Source organism: Vipera ursinii (assembly GCF_947247035.1).
Source record: "Vipera ursinii genome assembly, chromosome: W".
Classification (NCBI taxonomy): domain Eukaryota; kingdom Metazoa; phylum Chordata; class Lepidosauria; order Squamata; family Viperidae; genus Vipera; species Vipera ursinii.
Genome location: NC_139522.1, coordinates 30,727,096 through 30,745,091, shown reverse-complemented (window position 1 = coordinate 30,745,091; position 17,996 = coordinate 30,727,096). Strand labels below are relative to the sequence as shown.

Sequence of the window (17,996 nt, the reverse complement as noted above, 5' to 3'; positions counted from 1 at the left end):
TTGCCGCTGGTGCCACACATTGTCTCACGTGTGCCTCTGGGCCACGCATGCGGGATGATGTGGGGTGGCAGCAAGGAGGGGAGGGCATGTGCCACAGTCACCTTCCCCCACCGCTGCCCCCACCAGCGCAAGGATGGTCGGCACAGTTTTGGTTCCAGATCTGCAGCCGGCCAGGCTTGGCGATGCAGGCATCACCACCGCGGCCTCCTGCTTCCCTGAGTGGTTGGCCGGTCAAGGGCCTCAGAGCAGGAGGAGGAGCAGCAGCCATAGCCCCTGTAAGAGCCACCATGTAGACAGGGCCCGCACCAGGTGAGGGTTCCTTTCCGGCCGTCCTGGGACCATTTCCACCCATACCGATGGGGCTGCCATGATGCAGGAGGCTGTGGCTGCTGACGGACACCATTGGCCCCCATGCGCTCACTGACATCTCTGTGTGTGTGTGGGGGGTGATGGTGTCAGGTTGGAGACCCCTGCAATAGATGCTTGGATTCTACTTTCAGAATGACCTTGTTACTTTATGTATACTGCTGTGTAAATTGCTCTGCAGGTGACTCACTGAACTTTGCATTTGGAATTAAAAAAAACTGGCTGCCCAACTGAAGTGCCCCACAGCTGAAAAAAAGTAACATTCAATATATGTACACATAATATACCTAGGTCATGGGTCAGCAACCCGCGGCTCCGGAGCCTCATGCAGCTCTTTAAGCCATCCCCTGCGGCTCCCAGTCCTCCACCATGTGCAGTTCTGAAAAAAAAGTGGGAGTAAAAAAGTCCCATTGAGAGAATGGGGCAGCGGAGGTTTGGAGAGCTGCTGCCTTCGTCCGCGTTTCTTTCGGCCCTGAAAGAAACGCGGATGAAAGCAGCAGCTCTCCAAATGGGGCGGTGGAGGTTTGGAGAGCTGCTGCCTTCCGCACAGCTCTCCAAACCTCTGCTGCCCCGTTTGGAGAGGTGCTGCCTTCATCCGTGTTTGACAAAGGCAGCAGCTCTCCAAACGGGGTGGCGGAGGTTTGGAGAGCTGCTGCCTTCGTCCGTGTTTGACAAAGGCAGCAGCTCTCCAAACAGGGCGGCGGAGGTTTGGAGAGCTGCTGCCTTCTGCGCAGCTCTCCACACCTCCGCCGCCCGGTTTGGAGAGCTGCTGCCTTCATCCGCGTTTCTTTCGGCCCCGAAAGAAACACGGACAAAGGCAGCAGCTCTCCAAACTTCCACCGCCCCATTCCCATTGAGAGAATGGGGCGGCAGAGGTTTGGAGGCCCCGGGGGGAGGGGCAGGGTGCTCGGGTGGCTCTGGTGGCGCCCGGGCTGAAGGTGCCGCAACCCAGCGCCCATCACCAGGGACACCCGCCGCCGCCGTGCAGGTGCCTCCCAGCTCAGGGGAGCCGCGCTGCGGGAGACGCTCGCAAGGCTTCCTTTGGCCAGGGAAGGGCCCGTTGCCTCCGAGGGGGGCCTGGGCTGGATCCTCTGAAAGGCCGTTTCCTTCCTCGTCTTCACACGGCTCAGCCTACAAGTCCCCCCACATGGTAAACTGGCGGCACTGGGCAACGACAGGTGTGCGCAGCTCAAAATGCGGTGCGGGCGTCGGGGGTGCCGAGGATCAGTGCAGTGCAAGCGATCCAGGGAAGGAGCTGATCCCGAAGCTTCACAAAAGGCGGAAAGAAAAAAGTCCCTGAGAGACAGAGCGCAGGGCGGGGGGAGAGCAGTTTTTTCTGAGGGAGGAAAAGCCAGGACGGCAGAACCGTCCATACTAGAGGTGGACAGGGGCAGGGCTGGTGCACATTTTGCCTTGTTCTGCTCATGCTCATGCGTGCACACATGCGTGCGCACATTTTGCGGCTCCCACTTTTTTGTGTGTGTGATGGAACCAGTTCCGAGTGGCTCTTTTGCTGTTTCAGGTTGCTGACCCCTGACCTAGGTTATATGGGGTGTGAGATAGGGTGGGGAATCAAACTAGGAACAAAAAATGAGAAGCTTATGATGGGTCAATGTTAATTATAGAAAACATTCTTCTAAGCAAAATGTGTAACCACTCAGGCAAATTTGAGTGAATAAATTATAGCAACAAATAGTTTGCACTAATCAAGTTCCTTAAGTTTTGATACTTAATATTTGGAGTAACAAAACTGGGAGTGAGGATGTGCAGCCTCCTGAGCTCCGGCTGCTGTACTTGAATGCCAGGTCTGTTGCTAACAAAGCTCCTCTCGTCCGTGACTTGGTCGAGGGTGAGCAGGCGGACCTGGCTTGCATCACGGAGACTTGGTTGGGCCCAGAGGGCGGTATTCCTCTGGTTGATCTTTGCCCACCAGGTTTCTGGGTGCTACACCGGCCTCGGGCTCAGGGTAGGGGTGGGGGAGTGGCTGTTGTTATGAGGGAGACCTTGTGCCCGCGGGAGGCCACCGTTCCCCAGATAGTCGGGTGTGAGTCTCTCTTCCTGAGATGCGGCCCTGGTGCGCAGTTGGGCTTGCTGCTGGTGTACCTTTCGCCTAGTCATGCAGCAGCAGCCCTGCCTGAGCTTCTCGATGTCCTCTCTGGGTTGGTGATTGAGTTCCCGAAACTTATAGTTTTGGGGGACTTCAATCTACCATCTCTGGGAGGATCATCTGAGTTAGCTCGGGAGTTCATGGCTTCCATGACGGCCATGGACCTGACACAAGTAATTTCGGGACCGACTCAAGAGGGAGGCCACACCCTTGACCTGGTTTTCTTATCTGGACGGTGGTTAGATGATCTTGGTGGGGGCTCCCCAATTGTTATGCCCCTGTCATGGACCGATCATCATCTCCTGCGGCTGGTCTTCCGTTTTGCCACACCCCGCCGTGGGTGCGTGGAACCAATTAGATGGTACCGCCCCAGACGCTTAATGGTGTCGGGCCTCGGCAGCCCGACACACGAGGGGGGGCCCCTCCACCCCCCCGGCACACCCGGCTACCCTCCCTCCGAACCCACCTGGAGACGGCATGGCCCGGAGAGCTCGGAGGCCCGCGACGCTCCCCTCGCCGCTCCCGGACGCGCCGCGGCTCCTCCCGGCCCCGCCAAACTGCAGCACGGCCCGGGGAGTCCAACGGCCCGCGGCGTTCGTCTCGGCGCTTCCGGACGCGCCGCGGCTGCTTCCTGCGCCCGGCGGCGCGTCATCCAGGGGCTCCCCGGCGTGGGAGGCTCCGAATCCCGGGCCGTCTCTTCTGGCGCTTCCGGACGCGCCGCAGCTGCAGGCCTCGCCCGCCGACGCGACGACGCGCGGTTCCCCGGCTCGGGAGCAACGGACCCCGGACTGCAGCCAGCCTGGCGGAGGCCTGAGCCGACTTCCTAACTGTGCGGCCTGGGGGGACTTCCTGGCTGCGCGGCGCAGTGTGGCGACGCTGTCAGGGGACGGGTCCTTCCCCCCTGCGGTGTCCGGGTGGCTGGGTGACAGGGGGCTTCGGGGGTGGGTGCAGCAGGGAGTGGGTGAGGGTGAAGGGAAAGGGTGCGGTGGTGGTGACACGTTGGGGGAGCCTTACCTGCCTGAGCGTCGGGCGAAAGGCTTTGTAAGGGAGGGGTGGGGAAGTTATAGGGACTGGGAGGGCGGAGGCTTGTTTGGGTGGAGTTTGGGTGGGGTTTTTGGATGTGTATATAGCAGCGTTGGATGCAGATAGCAGCCAACGCTGGCTTTGTTTCTCGTTGCGGCTAAAGCTCTGTGGAATAAAGTGCTTCTAGACTGCAGCAGGAGTCTCTCGTTCCTGTTTTCGGTATCTACCCTGTTCGTTGCAGGACGAGTTTTGACAGAAAGCCAGCGTTTCGCTAGCGTTGCGGCCCTACTGCCTTTCAGCTGTGTTCCCTTTGTGTGCCATGGCGGAGGGTGTGCAAGGGGCCGCGTTGGAGACCGCTTCGGAGGAGGCACCTGGGCCGGAGGTGACAACCCCTGTGGAGAGGGACGTGGAGGACGTCCAACCTGTTGTGAGGCCCAAAGTGCGGGACGTGCAACCAACAGACCCTGCGGTGGAGTCTCAGGGCGTTAGTAGTCAAACCCAGGGGGGAGAGTGGTGGCTGAGCTCCATCCTGGGGCGCACGGGGCTCGAGCAAGGGCGAACGGCCCGACCCGGTGGGGCTCCACTGGGCTGGAGGGAGCGTCGGCTTACCGATGATGATGGCGAGGAATACAGCTATTCAACTGCTCCCGGGAGCCAAACTATGGATGTGCTGCGCGAAAGGTTCGGAGAGGTCGGGGCACGTGACGGCGGTTCCTGGGGAGCCATGGCCCCTGACGAAGACACGGGACAGTGGTCCCTCGGGGGGGCACCCAGTCAGTCAGCAACATCCCGATTCCGACTAGCTAGCCCAAAGTTCAAGGTGCCTGGGGAGGGGGGCGTTCGGGCCCCAACCACACGAGCACAAGGGGGGCGTGAGGCTTGGCCGACGCCTGACCGGGGTCCTGGACGTCCCGCACCCAGGTCGGTGGGGGTGTCCCAGGCTCAGACCCGTCCACCTGTTGGGCATTGGGGACCGGGCGTGGTGTGGGGACCCCCACCGCTCACTACAACCTATGATGGGCATCCCGACCGCCTGGCCATGTTCCTGGGGCAGGTGATTAACCATCTAGACGGGTACGCCCATACCTATCCATCACAGTGGGCGATGGTGGTGGCGGTCACCGCGTGCCTTCAGGGCGAGGCTGCAACCTGGGCAGCGGACCTCTACAGTGACCACGCCCGTGAGCTCGGGGACGTGGGGCTGTTCTTGGAAGCCCTCCGCGTCCGCTTTGAAGACGTATCCCGCTTACATCGCGCGGAGGCCGAAGTGTTAGCCATCAGGCAGCGAGGACGGCCGGCAGAGCAGTACGTGCTTGAGTTCCGCAGGGTTGCGGGCAGGCTACGTTCGTGGCCTGAGCGCCTGCTGGTGCACCACTTCCGGGCCGGTCTTGATGGAGCTCTCCGGCGGGCGTGTGTGGTGCGGGGGGTTCCAGCACGGCTTCAGGACTGGTTCCGGGTGGCGGTGGAGCTGGACATTGGGTTGCAGGATACCCGGGGCAGACCAGCAGTGGCCCCTGGAGCCTGGAGGACCCCGGAGGGGCCGAAGACAGAGAATCGGAAGCCCGTGGTGGTGGCGACACAACCCGGGGCCCCACCGGCGCCCCGTCCAACAATCCGCTGTTTCCGCTGCGACCAACCGGGGCATCGGGCGGTGGACTGTCCGTTACCTCCGCCGCGACCAGGGCCCAATCCTCCGGAGGCGCGGGTCTCGACCCCCAGAAGAGCTGCAGACCGCTCCAGAACAGCATACCAGGTGGCCGACAAGACACCTCGGACATCGACACCGAAACGCCCAGCAGGCCCGGCGGATGGACGAACGGACACGTCCGATGGCTCCGAGGATCACGAGTACGAGGAGGACCCGATGGTAAGCGCTCCGGTGTGTCCTTTTGTGCTGCCTGTAGTGTTGATCAGCCCACGGACGGGTGAGAGGAGGGAGTGTAAGGCCCTGATTGATACAGGCAGCACACGCTGCCTTATTAGCTTGGTGATGGCAAGGGAGGCCGGTATTCCTCTTCAGCGGCTCCCCAAACCTATCCGGTTTCAGCAGGTAGATGGGTCCCTTTTGGGTGGAGCACCTATTACACATGTAACGGCACCGGTGAGGATGGAGTTGGGTACACACTGGGAGACTCTCCGGTTTGTTGTGGTGCCGTCTATGACGGAGGCAGTCATCCTGGGGCTTACGTGGTTGGACAAGTGGGGCCCCACAGTCTGGTGGGAGGGGGGATGCCGACACCTCCGCCTCGGGACAGGGCCCCAGCCTCCTGAAAAGCATTCCTTCCTGGGTCCGGAGGGGGTTAATGGGCCTGAGGGGGCCGCAGGGGTGGGCACCGGGCTCGAGACACAGGTACCACGGGAGTATAGCGATCTCGCAGATGTTTTTGATGAGAAGGAGTGTGACGCCTTGCCACCCCACCGCCCCACGGACTGCGCTATTGAACTGGAGCCAGGAGCAAAATTGCCGAAACCCCGCATGTACGCAATGGCACCCCGGGAGATGCAGGAGCTCCGTCAATATATAGACAAGAACTTGCGGAGGGGGTTCATTCAGCCTGCTCGGTCCAGGATGGCGGCTCCTGTCCTGTTCAGAGAGAAGAAAGACGGGACCCTGAGACTGTGCGTTGATTATCGGGGGGTCAACGCGGTGTGTGTGGAGCACTTGTACCCCCTCCCTTTGGTGAAGGACCTTTTAGCTCATTTGGCTACGGGCCGGGTGTTCACCAAGTTGGACTTAAGGGAGGCGTATTACCGTGTCCGGATAAAAGCCGGTGATGAATGGAAGACGGCTTTCAACTGCCCGTTGGGGAGCTTCCAGTTTAGGGTAATGCCGTTTGGCCTGCAAGGAGCCCCCGCGGTATTTATGCAGTTGATTAACCAAGTCCTGCACGACCATCTGTACCGGGGGGTCCTTGTCTATCTTGATGACATCCTTATATATACATCTACGCTAGAGGAGCATGTTGCCTTAGTGCGGAGTGTGCTGACCAAGTTGAGGGACGCTCGGCTATATGTGAAGCTGTCGAAATGCGAGTTTCACAAGCCCCGGCTGGACTACTTGGGATATCGTGTGTCCTCCAACGGGGTGGAGATGGACCCGGGGAAAGTGGAGGCTATCCAACAGTGGCAAGCCCCACGGACCCGGAAACAGTTGCAGAGTTTCCTTGGCTTCGCCAACTTTTATCGGCAATTCATTCCACATTTCGCTTCCATCGCCTTGCCGCTCACGGACCTACTGCGGACTAAACAAATGGCAACGTTGCCGCGGCCAGGGCAGAAGCTTGTGTGGACCACTACATGCCAGCGGGCTTTTGAGGCGCTCAAGGCGCAGTTTGCCAGGGAGCCCGTTCTGCAACACCCGAACCCTGGCCTGCCCTACGTAGTTCAGGCTGATGCAAGCGACGTGGCTGTTGGAGCTGTTCTTCTGCAACGGCATGCAAAGGGAAGTTTGCGGCCCTGCGCGTACGCCTCCAAGAAGTTAACGACCGCGGAGAGGGCTTGGGCCATCTGGGAGAAGGAGGCCTTTGCGGTCCGCTGGGCCCTGGGGACTTGGAGACACCTTCTGGAGGGGGCTAGCCAGGAGTTCGAGGTTTGGACGGACCATAAAAACCTGGAAGCCCTGCAAACACCCCGCCGACTGTCCCCGAAACACGTACGGTGGGCCCAATACTTCCAACGCTTCCGGTTTCGCCTCAAGTATGTGCCTGGGGGTAAGAATTTCCTGGCGGATGCCTTGTCTCGGCTACCGCAGTACGATTGCCGGAAGGAGGAGGTAGTGCAGGCACTGGTACCGCCGCCCCGCCCGGTGGAGGAGACGGAGCACAGGGCCAACACCGTGACAGACGATTTCCTGCGGGCCTGTAGGGGAGCGTTGGCGACTGACGACTGGATGCGGGCGCACCCCGACACCCTCACGTTGCGGGATGGTTTAGCTTGGCACGGGGCCAAGTTGTATGTGCCTGCAGCGGCACGAGATCAGGCACTTTACCAATGCCATGACGCTAGGCAGGCAGGTCATTACGGGTTCGTGAAAACCCTGCATCTGGCCCGCCGCCAGTTCTGGTGGCCAACCATGAGACGGGACATTGAAAGCTACGTGCAAAGGTGCCGCATCTGCGCAACCACTAAGCCCTCCACCAAGAAACCGGCAGGCCTCCTGCAACAGGTGGCCGACCCCGTACGACCTTGGCAGGACATCGCGATGGACTTTGTGGTTGAGCTACCGGAAAGCAGGGGATATAACGCATTGTGGACAGTTATAGACCTGTTCTCAAAACAGGCCCACTTCATCCCCTGTAAGGGATTGCCCTCGGCCCGTCGACTAGCCTGGCTGTTTGTTCAACATATCTATCGTCTCCACGGGGTGCCACGACGTATCATCTCCGACCGTGGGGTACAGTTTACGGCCCGGTTCTGGAGGGAGTTCGTGCGTTATATTGGAGCGACACAAGGTCTGAGCTCGGCGTACCACCCAAGCACGAACGGAGCCGCAGAACGCGCGAACGCGGCGGTGGAGCGATACCTGCGCTGTTATGTGTCGTACCAACAGTCCGAATGAGTGGACTTGATATCCTTCGCGGAAGTTGCCTACAACAATGCAGTGCATAGCAGCACTGGGTTCTCCCCCTTTAAAGTGGTATCCGGTTACGAGTTCGTTCCTATCGCGGGGTGCGATCAGGGGGCCCCGGCATCCTGCACACCTGGGGCGTGGATGCACCGATTGGAGGAGGTGTGGGGGGTGGCTAAGAAGGCGTTAGAGCAAGCAGCAGAGTCATATAAAGAGCAGGCGGACAGGAAAAGACGGCCGTTTGCACCCCCCAAAGTGGGTGATCTCGTCTACCTCTCTACAAAATACCTGCGGCTGCAGGTGCCATGTAGAAAGCTAGGACCCAAGTACCTCGGACCCTTCCGAGTTATACAGGTAGTCAACCCCGTCACCGTCAGACTCCGGCTACCTCCTCTACTTGGAAAGATACACCCCGTTTTCCACAGCAGCCTGCTGAAGCCCGCTACGACCGCCTCTGCAGCGGCAGGGGAGGGTGGCCCGGGACCAGTACAGGGCAGTCACTACGAGGTACAGGAGATCCTGGACTCCCGGAAACGAAGAGGGCGGGTGCAATACTTGGTGCTCTGGAAGGGGTACCCCATGGAGGAGGCCACCTGGGTACGGGATGAGGATGTGTGTGCACCACGCCTTCTCCGTGCCTTCCACCGGAAACACCCGGGGAAGCCGGGGGAGACCCCGGGGGGGACAGTTAACCACGTTACGGATCGCTCACCTCTCTCTCCTTGCATTCCAGGTGAGCCCCTGGTAGAGGGGGCGGCATGTCGGGCCTCGGCAGCCCGACACACGAGGGGGGGCCCCTCCACCCCCCCGGCACACCCGGCTACCCTCCCTCCGAACCCACCTGGAGACGGCATGGCCCGGAGAGCTCGGAGGCCCGCGACGCTCCCCTCGCCGCTCCCGGACGCGCCGCGGCTCCTCCCGGCCCCGCCAAACTGCAGCACGGCCCGGGGAGTCCAACGGCCCGCGGCGTTCGTCTCGGCGCTTCCGGACGCGCCGCGGCTGCTTCCTGCGCCCGGCGGCGCGTCATCCAGGGGCTCCCCGGCGTGGGAGGCTCCGAATCCCGGGCCGTCTCTTCTGGCGCTTCCGGACGCGCCGCAGCTGCAGGCCTCGCCCGCCGACGCGACGACGCGCGGTTCCCCGGCTCGGGAGCAACGGACCCCGGACTGCAGCCAGCCTGGCGGAGGCCTGAGCCGACTTCCTAACTGTGCGGCCTGGGGGGACTTCCTGGCTGCGCGGCGCAGTGTGGCGACGCTGTCAGGGGACGGGTCCCTTCCCCCCTGCGGTGTCCGGGTGGCTGGGTGACAGGGGGCTTCGGGGGTGGGTGCAGCAGGGAGTGGGTGAGGGTGAAGGGAAAGGGTGCGGTGGTGGTGACACGTTGGGGGAGCCTTACCTGCCTGAGCGTCGGGCGAAAGGCTTTGTAAGGGAGGGGTGGGGAAGTTATAGGGACTGGGAGGGCGGAGGCTTGTTTGGGTGGAGTTTGGGTGGGGTTTTTGGATGTGTATATAGCAGCGTTGGATGCAGATAGCAGCCAACGCTGGCTTTGTTTCTCGTTGCGGCTAAAGCTCTGTGGAATAAAGTGCTTCTAGACTGCAGCAGGAGTCTCTCGTTCCTGTTTTCGGTATCTACCCTGTTCGTTGCAGGACGAGTTTTGACAAATGGATCTCGAGAGGTTCCAGGCAGCGCTGGGGTCCCCACCTGCCTCCTTCGCTCACAGCTCGGCAGATGCCTTAGTGGAAGCCTGGGAAAGGGAAGCCACTGAGGCTCTTGACCGAGTTGTACCCTTGCGGCCCCTGACCCGGTGCAGATCCCATCGAGCTCCATGGTTTTCCGCGGAGCTCCGGGAGATGAAGCGTCGGGGACGGGGCCTAGAGAGCGGTTGGAGATCCAGCCGATCCGAATCCGACCGATTGCGACTAAGAGCCTATATTAGGTCTTATCTCGCTGCGATAAGGGTGGCGAGGTCTAATCACTTTGCTACCCTTATCGCGTCCGCAGATAATCTCCCGGCCGCCCTGTTTAGGGTGACTCGCTCCCTCCTTAACCAAGAGGTGAGGGAGGAACCCTTGCAGGGTCGTGCCGAGGAGTTTAACCAACATCTGTCGGACAAAATCGCTCGGATTCGGACCGGTCTGGACTCTGACTGGGCAGAGTCTGACGATCAGGACACAGGCGGTCTTGTCGATATTACCTGGGAGGAGTTTGATTCTGTGACTCTGGAGGAAGTGGACAGGATTATGGGGAGGCTGAGCTCCACCACATGTTTATTGGACCCGTGCCCTTCCTGGCTGGTCTATGCAGCCCGGGAGAGGACACGAAGCTGGTTCCAGGCAGTTATATCGGCTTCTTTGAGTGAGGGTAGCTTCCCCGCCGTCTTGAAAGAGGCGGTGGTGAGGCCTCTCCTCAAGAAGCCTGCCTTGGACCCAGCTGTGTTGAACAACTTTCGTCCAGTCTCCAACCTTCGCTTTCTTGCGAAGGTTGTTGAGAGTGTGGTGGCGCATCAGCTCCCTCTGGTCCTGGATGAAGCGGATTATCTAGACCCGTACCAATCGGGTTTCAGGCCTGGGTACAGCACGGAGACGGCATTGGTCGCGCTGGTGAATGATCTCTGGAGGGCTCGGGACAGGGGACATTCCTCTGTTCTAGTCCTATTAGACCTCTCAGCGGCTTTCGATACCATCGACCATGGTATCTTGCTGCGGCGTCTCAGGGGATTGGGAGTGGGAGGCACGGTTTTACAGTGGTTCTCCTCCTATCTCCAGGGACGTTCGCAGTCGGTGTTGACAGGAGGGCAGAGGTCGACCACGAGGTCTCTCGTTTGTGGAGTTCCTCAGGGGTCGGTCCTCTCGCCTCTCCTGTTCAACATCTATATGAAACCGCTGGGTGAGATCATTCGTGGTTTTGGAGTTGGGTATCATCAGTACGCTGATGATACCCAGCTTTTTCTTTCGACCCCAAACCACCCCAGTGATGCCCTCAACGTGATGTCCCGTTGCCTGGAGGCGGTTCGGGTCTGGATGGGTAGGAACAGACTTCAACTCAACCCCGACAAGACCGAGTGGCTTTGCATACCTTCATCCCGGGTCAATTCGGATATTCCATCTCTCTCTATGGGGGGTGAACTATTACCCCCGTAGATAGGGCTCGCAACTTGGGAGTCCTCCTAGATTCACGGCTCACCTTGGAAGATCACATAGTGGCTGTGACTAGGGGGGCTTTCGCCCAGGTTCGCCTGGTGCGCCAGTTGCGGCCCTATCTAGGCCGGGATGATTTATGCACGGTCACTCACGCGCTCGTGACCTCTCATCTGGACTACTGCAACGCTCTCTACATGGGACTGCCCTTGAGGACCACCCGGAGGCTCCAACTGGTACAGAATGCAGCCGCGAGAGTTGTGTTGGGAGTCTCCCGATACTCCCATGTTACACCTCTGCTCCGTGAGCTGCATTGGTTACCAGTTGTCTTCCGGGTGAGATTCAAGGTACTAGTAATGGTGTTTAAAGCCCTACATGGCAGGGGTCCGGAGTACTTTAGGGAACACCTGCTGCCGGCATCAACCTCCCTTCGCCCTGTGCGTTCCCACAGAGAGGGCTTCCTCAGGGTGCCACCGATCAGAGAATGTCGATTGGTGGCCCCCAGGGGGAGATTCTTCTCTGTGGGCGCCCCGGAGCTATGGAATCAGTTACCGGTTGTGCTCCGGATGGCGCCCGATCTTTGCTCCTTTCGCTGCGATCTAAAAACATACTTGTTCAAACAAGCCGGCCTGGCCTGATGGGGGATTGGTGGGGTTTTTTACTGTCATTTTATTGGGGTTTTAATATGTATTGATTGTTTTTAGTGGGCATGTATTTAATCCTTTTTTTAATTTTTGTAATTCTGTATTTTTATTCTTGCCCTGTTCACCGCCCTGAGTCCTTCGGGAGAAGGGCGGTATAGAAATATTATTAAATAAATAAATAGTAGTTCCAAGCCTCAAACCCCCAGATTTTATTAAATGCAGAAAATATTCAATTTTAATCTAAAATCTAGTTATCTGAGCTTGGAAACCACCTCCTAAACTAAAAGTAACTATTTTACGGAGAGGAGATCCACACATTTTTTTCTTGTGTTTTCTTCCACCAAGGGTGTTGATAAAATCATGGTGACACTATGATCAATCAATTTGTGTCAACAGAACAATAAACAGATTTCCCATCCATACCATACAGGTGAAACTCGAAAAATTAGAATATTGTGCAAAAGTTCATTTATTTCAGTAATGCAACTTAAAAGGGGAAACTAATATATGAGATAGACTCATTACATGCAAAGCAAGATAGTTCAAGCCGTGATTTGTCATAATTGTGATGATTATGGCGTACAGCTCATGAAAACCCCAAATCCACAATCTCAGAAAATTAGAATATTGTGAAAAGGTGCAATATTCTAGGCTCAAAGTGTCCCACTCTAATCAGCTAATTAAGCCATAACACCTGCAAAGGGTTCCTGAACCTTTAAATGGTCTCTCAGTCTGGTTCAGTAGGAATCACAATCATGGGGAAGACTGCTGACCTGACAGTTGTGCAGAAAACCATCATTGACACCCTCCATAAGGAGGGAAAGCCTCAAAAGGTAATTGCAAAAGAAGTTGGATATTCCCCAAGTGCTGTATCAAAGCACATTAATAGAAAGTTATGTGGAAGGGAAAAGGGTGGAAGAAAAAGGTGCACAAGCAGCAGAGATGACTGCAGCCTGGAGAGGATCGTCAGGAAAAGGCCATTCAAAAGTGTTGGGGACTTTCACAAGGACTGGACTGAGGCTGGAGTCAGTGCATCAAGAGCTACCACACACAGACGGATCCTGGACATGGGCTTCAAATGTATTCCTCTTGTCAAGCCGCTCCTGAACAACAAACAATGTCAGAAGCGTCTTACCTGGGCTAAAGAAAAACAGACCTGGTCTGTTGCTCAGTGGTCCAAAGTCCTCTTTTCTGATGAGAGTGTTGTGATTCAGGGTCAGCCTGTGGGTTTGGCAGTTGGGTCAGACGAATCAGAGGAGGAGGGGGGTGTTGAAGACCTTGCTGAGGGGGTTGAAGATCTTGCTGATGATAGCCCTCAGGCAGGCCCCTCCCACTTGGTCACCATGGAGACCCAGCTGTGTGAGCCTGACAGTGTGGATGAAGATGACCCACAGCTGGCCCTGTTCAAGGACGCCCGACGCAGGAGGCAGTCAAGTAGGAGTAAACAGAGGAAGGCTGTGGGGCTTCTCGGAAGGAGGCAGAGAGAGGCCACGCCCTGAACTCTTTATAAAGGGAATGTTTGGGGAGGGCTGGTTTGCTGAAAGCAACCGCTCAGATAGTGTTTCAAAGCTCCTGAATCTTGGTTCGTGTCTTGTTTGTTTTTTGTAGTAATAAATTTGGCAGACGTCATTCCAGCCTCTTGCCGTTTATAAAGGGGTTGCCTTTTCTGCAGGGCCGGTAGCAGGCTGGTACAGAACAGAGAGCAACTTTTGTATCTCATTTGGAAACCAAGGACCCAGAGTCTGGAGGAAGAATGGAGACGCACACACTGCAAGATGCTTGAAGTCCAGTGTGAAGTTTCCACAGTCCGTGTTGATTTGAGGAGCCATGTCATCTGCTGGTGTTGGTCCACTGTGCTTCATTAAGTCCAGGGTCAACGCAGCCGTCTACCAGGAGATTTTGGAGCACTTCATGCTTCCTTCCACAGACGAGCTTTATGGGGATGCTGAATTCATTTTCCAGCTGGACTTGGCACCTGCCCACACTGCCAAAGTACCAAAAGCTGGTTCAATGACCGTGGGATTACTGTGCTTGATTGGCCAGCAAACCCGCCTGACCTGAACCCCATAGAGAATCTATGGGGCATTGCCAAGAGAAAGATGAGAGACATGAGACCGAACAATGCAGAAGAGCTGAAGGCCGCTATTGAAGCATCCTGGTCTTCCATAACACCTCAGCAGTGCCACAGGCTGATAGCTTCCATGCCACGCCGCATTGAGGCAGTAATTGCTGCAAAAGGGGCCCAAACCAAGTACTGAGTACATATGCATGCTTATACTTTTCAGAGGTCCGATATTGTTCTATGTACACTCCTTGTTTTATTGATTGCATGTAATATTCTAATTTTCTGTGATTGTGGATTTGGGGTTTTCATGAGCTGTAAGTCATAATCATCACAATTATGACAAATCACGGCTTGAACTATCTTGCTTTGCATGTAATGAGTCTATCTCATATATTAGTTTCCCCTTTTAAGTTGCATTACTGAAATAAATGAACTTTTGCATGATATTCTAATTTTTCGAGTTTCACCTGTATTCCTGCTTCAACATCCAGCTTTCAACTTACCTTAGATAAAAGCTGGCATACATACATAATTCAGAATACAAAACACACACTTGACTGAGTAATAATGATAAATGTAAAACTCAATACAGTAAGTGCACGGGCAAGGGGGAAGGAAAAGAATCTAAACAAGAAATTTAACTTGAAGGACACTGAATAATTTAATGGTCAGATTTTTTTCAACTTACCTTGAAGTGATTTCCCCAGGCCTTGGCCCAGCTTCCAACCATGCTTCTGTAGCAAGCGGTGTCCAATATTATCCTGATAGAACAGAGAAAGAAACAAAAAATATTTGACAATGACATTTCAGCACATGGCAAACAAGGTAATTTTCTACATATATGCATGCAAATTAAATAAATACATAATGGCAACAATTGCCTAATAAAAGGGAAAAGGTATTTATATAAAAAACAAACAACCCAAAAACACCTGCTGGTAAGATTTTTCCAGAGGAACAGGGTTTCAGGAAGGCTCAACAATTAATCAGTGGAACAACCTGCCTCCAGAAGCTGTGAATGCTCCAACACCCGAAGTTTTGAAGAAGAGACTGGACAGCCATTTGTCCGAAATGGTATAGGGTTTCCTGCCTGAGCAGGGGGTTGGACTAGATGACCTCCAAGGTCCCTTCCAACTTTATTGTTGTTGTTGTTGTTGTTGTTGTTGTTGTTGTTATTATTATTATTATTATTATTATTATTATTATTATTATTATTATTATTATTATTATTATTATTTTCTGATTGTGTGCTGGGCAACTTTTGTGCATAAGAGGAAAAAAGAAATGGGGAAAAATAAAGAAACTGACATTTAAAAAGCATTAAATCAATCTAGTTATACAATCATATCCATCACCTAAAAAGCACCACTTGATTTGTGCAAAGAAATGCAATGTGTTTAGTTCATTTTTTACTTGTTTGGATGTCAGACTTTGAAGAGACCATGTTAAGTTCTTAAGTGTCAGACTTGCTATCAGCTATCATGGCGTGGCATGGAAGCTATCAGCCTGTGGCACTGCTGAGGTGTTATGGAAGACCAGGATGCTTCAATAGCGGCCTTCAGCTCTTCTGCATTGTTCGGTCTCCTGTCTCTCATCTTTCTCTTGGCAATGCCCCATAGATTCTCTATGGGGTTCAGGTCAGGTGAGTTTGCTGGCCAATCAAGCACAGTAATCCCACGGTCATTGAACTAGGTTTTGGTGCTTTTGGCAGTGTTGGCAGGTGCCAAGTCCTGCTGGAAAATGAAGTCAGCATCCCCATAAAGCTCGTCTGAGGAAGGAAGCATGAAGTGCTCCAAAATCTCCTGGTAGACGGCTGCATTGACCCTGGACTTAATGAAGCACAGTGGACCAACACCAGCAGATGACATGGCTCCTCAAATCAACACAGACTGTGGAAACTTCACACTGGACTTCAAGCATCTTGCAGTGTGTGCCTCTCCATTCTTCCTCCAGACTCTGGGTCCTTGGTTTCCAAATGAGATGCAAAAGTTGCTCTCATCAGAAAAGAGGACTTTGGACCACTGAGCAACAGACCAGGTCTGTTTTTCTTTAGCCCAGGTAAGACGCTTCTGATGTTTGTTGTTCAGGAGCGGCTTGACAAGAGGAATACGACATTTGAAGCCCATGTCCAGGATCCGTCTGTGTGTGGTGGCTCTTCATGCACTTTAAAAGCTCTAACACCCTTTGCAGGTGTTATGGCTTAATTAGCTGATTAGAGTGGGACCCTTTGAGCCTAGAATATTGCACCTTTTCACAATATTCTAATTTTCTGAGATTGTGGATTTGGGGTTTTCATGAGCTGTAAGTCATAATCATCACAATTATGACAAATCACGGCTTGAACTATCTTGCTTTGCATGTAATGAGTCTATCTCATATATTAGTTTCCCCTTTTAAGTTGCATTACTAAAATAAATGAACTTTTGCACGATATTCTAATTTTTCGAGTTTCACCTGTATAAGGAGCAACCACAAACCTCAAACCACACACCACTCACAACCCGTTGGAGCACGAAAGTACAAGATTAACACCCTTGCTTTCCAGGCACCCCCTGAACCCCAAAAAAGAGGGGGGGCTAAGTGCGCCTGGCATTAACCCTTCCGCCCAGCTCTGGTCAATGGTGGGAAATAATTCAAGGAAACAGACACACGTTTACACATACAGTATACACACACTCCCCAAGCAAGCCGGTGCAACAAAGTAATGTATATCTGTATGTCCTACCTTATCTTCAGCCCTCCTGAGTATGCAGGAACTAAGTAAAAGGCAACCAAAAAGAAGAAAAAAAACTGGTTCCTGTTAAAACCACAATGAAGAGTCAAGAAGGGGGGCACCTCCAGGAAATCCTGGAGCACGCTTGGTGCCTTCCCCTTTCCTGAGCCTCCATATGACCAACCAAGCACCTCTCCTGGAAACCAGGCTCGCCAAAAATGATATACAGGTTCTGAGGTTTTGCTGGTAAAAAATACAGGAAACCAGAAGTTGCCTTCAAGCTTTACATTTTTTATTCAGCTGAACAAAAAGACGGGCTCCTCTAAATGAGAGCAGCCCCGAAAGACAAGAAATCCTTGTATTTATTCTTTCTGGTTACATAAGCAGGCCATCCAGCAAAGCTGACACGCATATGATAAAGATTTTACCCAGTAAGTCTGGCATACTGTAGATAAGAGAGCAGAAGTAACAAACATGTTCCCTTTTTGGGTGTTTCCCTAAACATATTATACGTTCTTGGGTGGGTTAGGACATTGAGTATTTTCCTTGCTGGCCTTTCATGACCCTGCATCCACGACTTTGCAAGAGCCCAAAGACAGTACGGCCATCTGCACATTCACAATTGATATTTCCTATACTGTCCCCTAATTCCGGGTCAACATTAGTTCCTTATTCTTATTCCATAGGCCTAGTTACTGAGCCAGTTTCCTGTTCTTCCTTGGCCTTGCTCTGACCACTACTTTCCTCACTACCATTTCTACTCATTTCATTGTACTCGTGAACAGGGCTCACTTCCTCAATTCCTATGCTATATGTTTCTGCACTCTGTTCCTGTGGAAAATGTGTGCCGACCACAATCTTTCACCATCTACTGCAAAGGTCACAGTTCTTCCTTCCACGGGTCCAATAAACAGGTGGTAGAGCTCAGCCTCCCCATAATCCTGTCTACCTCCTCGGGAGTCACAGGATCAAACTCAGTCCAGATAATACTCTCAAGACCGCTCGATTCCTCCCCATCAGACTCTGCCCAGTCAGAGTCTAAACCGGTCCGAATCTGAGCAATTTTGTCCGCAAGATGCTGGCTAAACTCCTTGGCCCGCCCCTGCAAGGGCTCCTCCCTCACCTCCTGATTAAGGAGGTAACGAGTTACCCTAAACAGGGTGGCCGGGCGGTTATCTGCGGACGTGATGAGGGCGGCGAAGTAATTAGACTTCGCTGTCCTCATCGCCGTGAGATAAAACCTAGTGAAAGATCTTATTCGCAATCGGTCAGATTCAGACCGGCTGGATCTCCAACAGCTCTGCAGACTCCGTCTCAGACGCTTCATCTCCCGTAGCTCCACAGAAAACCATGGAGCCCATTGGGATCTGCGCCGGGTCA

At 54.4% G+C, this 17,996-nt stretch overlaps 1 protein-coding gene across 1 annotated transcript in view; it reads right to left on the bottom strand.

The window, feature by feature from the left end:
* LOC310648252 (G patch domain-containing protein 8-like) overlaps positions 1-17,996 on the bottom strand; it is a 388,081-nt gene that overhangs the window by 144,533 nt on the left and 225,552 nt on the right. Inside the window, exon 2 of the mRNA XM_083375995.1 lies at positions 14,592-14,664. Within this exon, the coding sequence (XP_083232121.1) occupies positions 14,592-14,664 (73 nt within the window). The remainder of the gene's footprint in view (positions 1-14,591; positions 14,665-17,996) is intronic.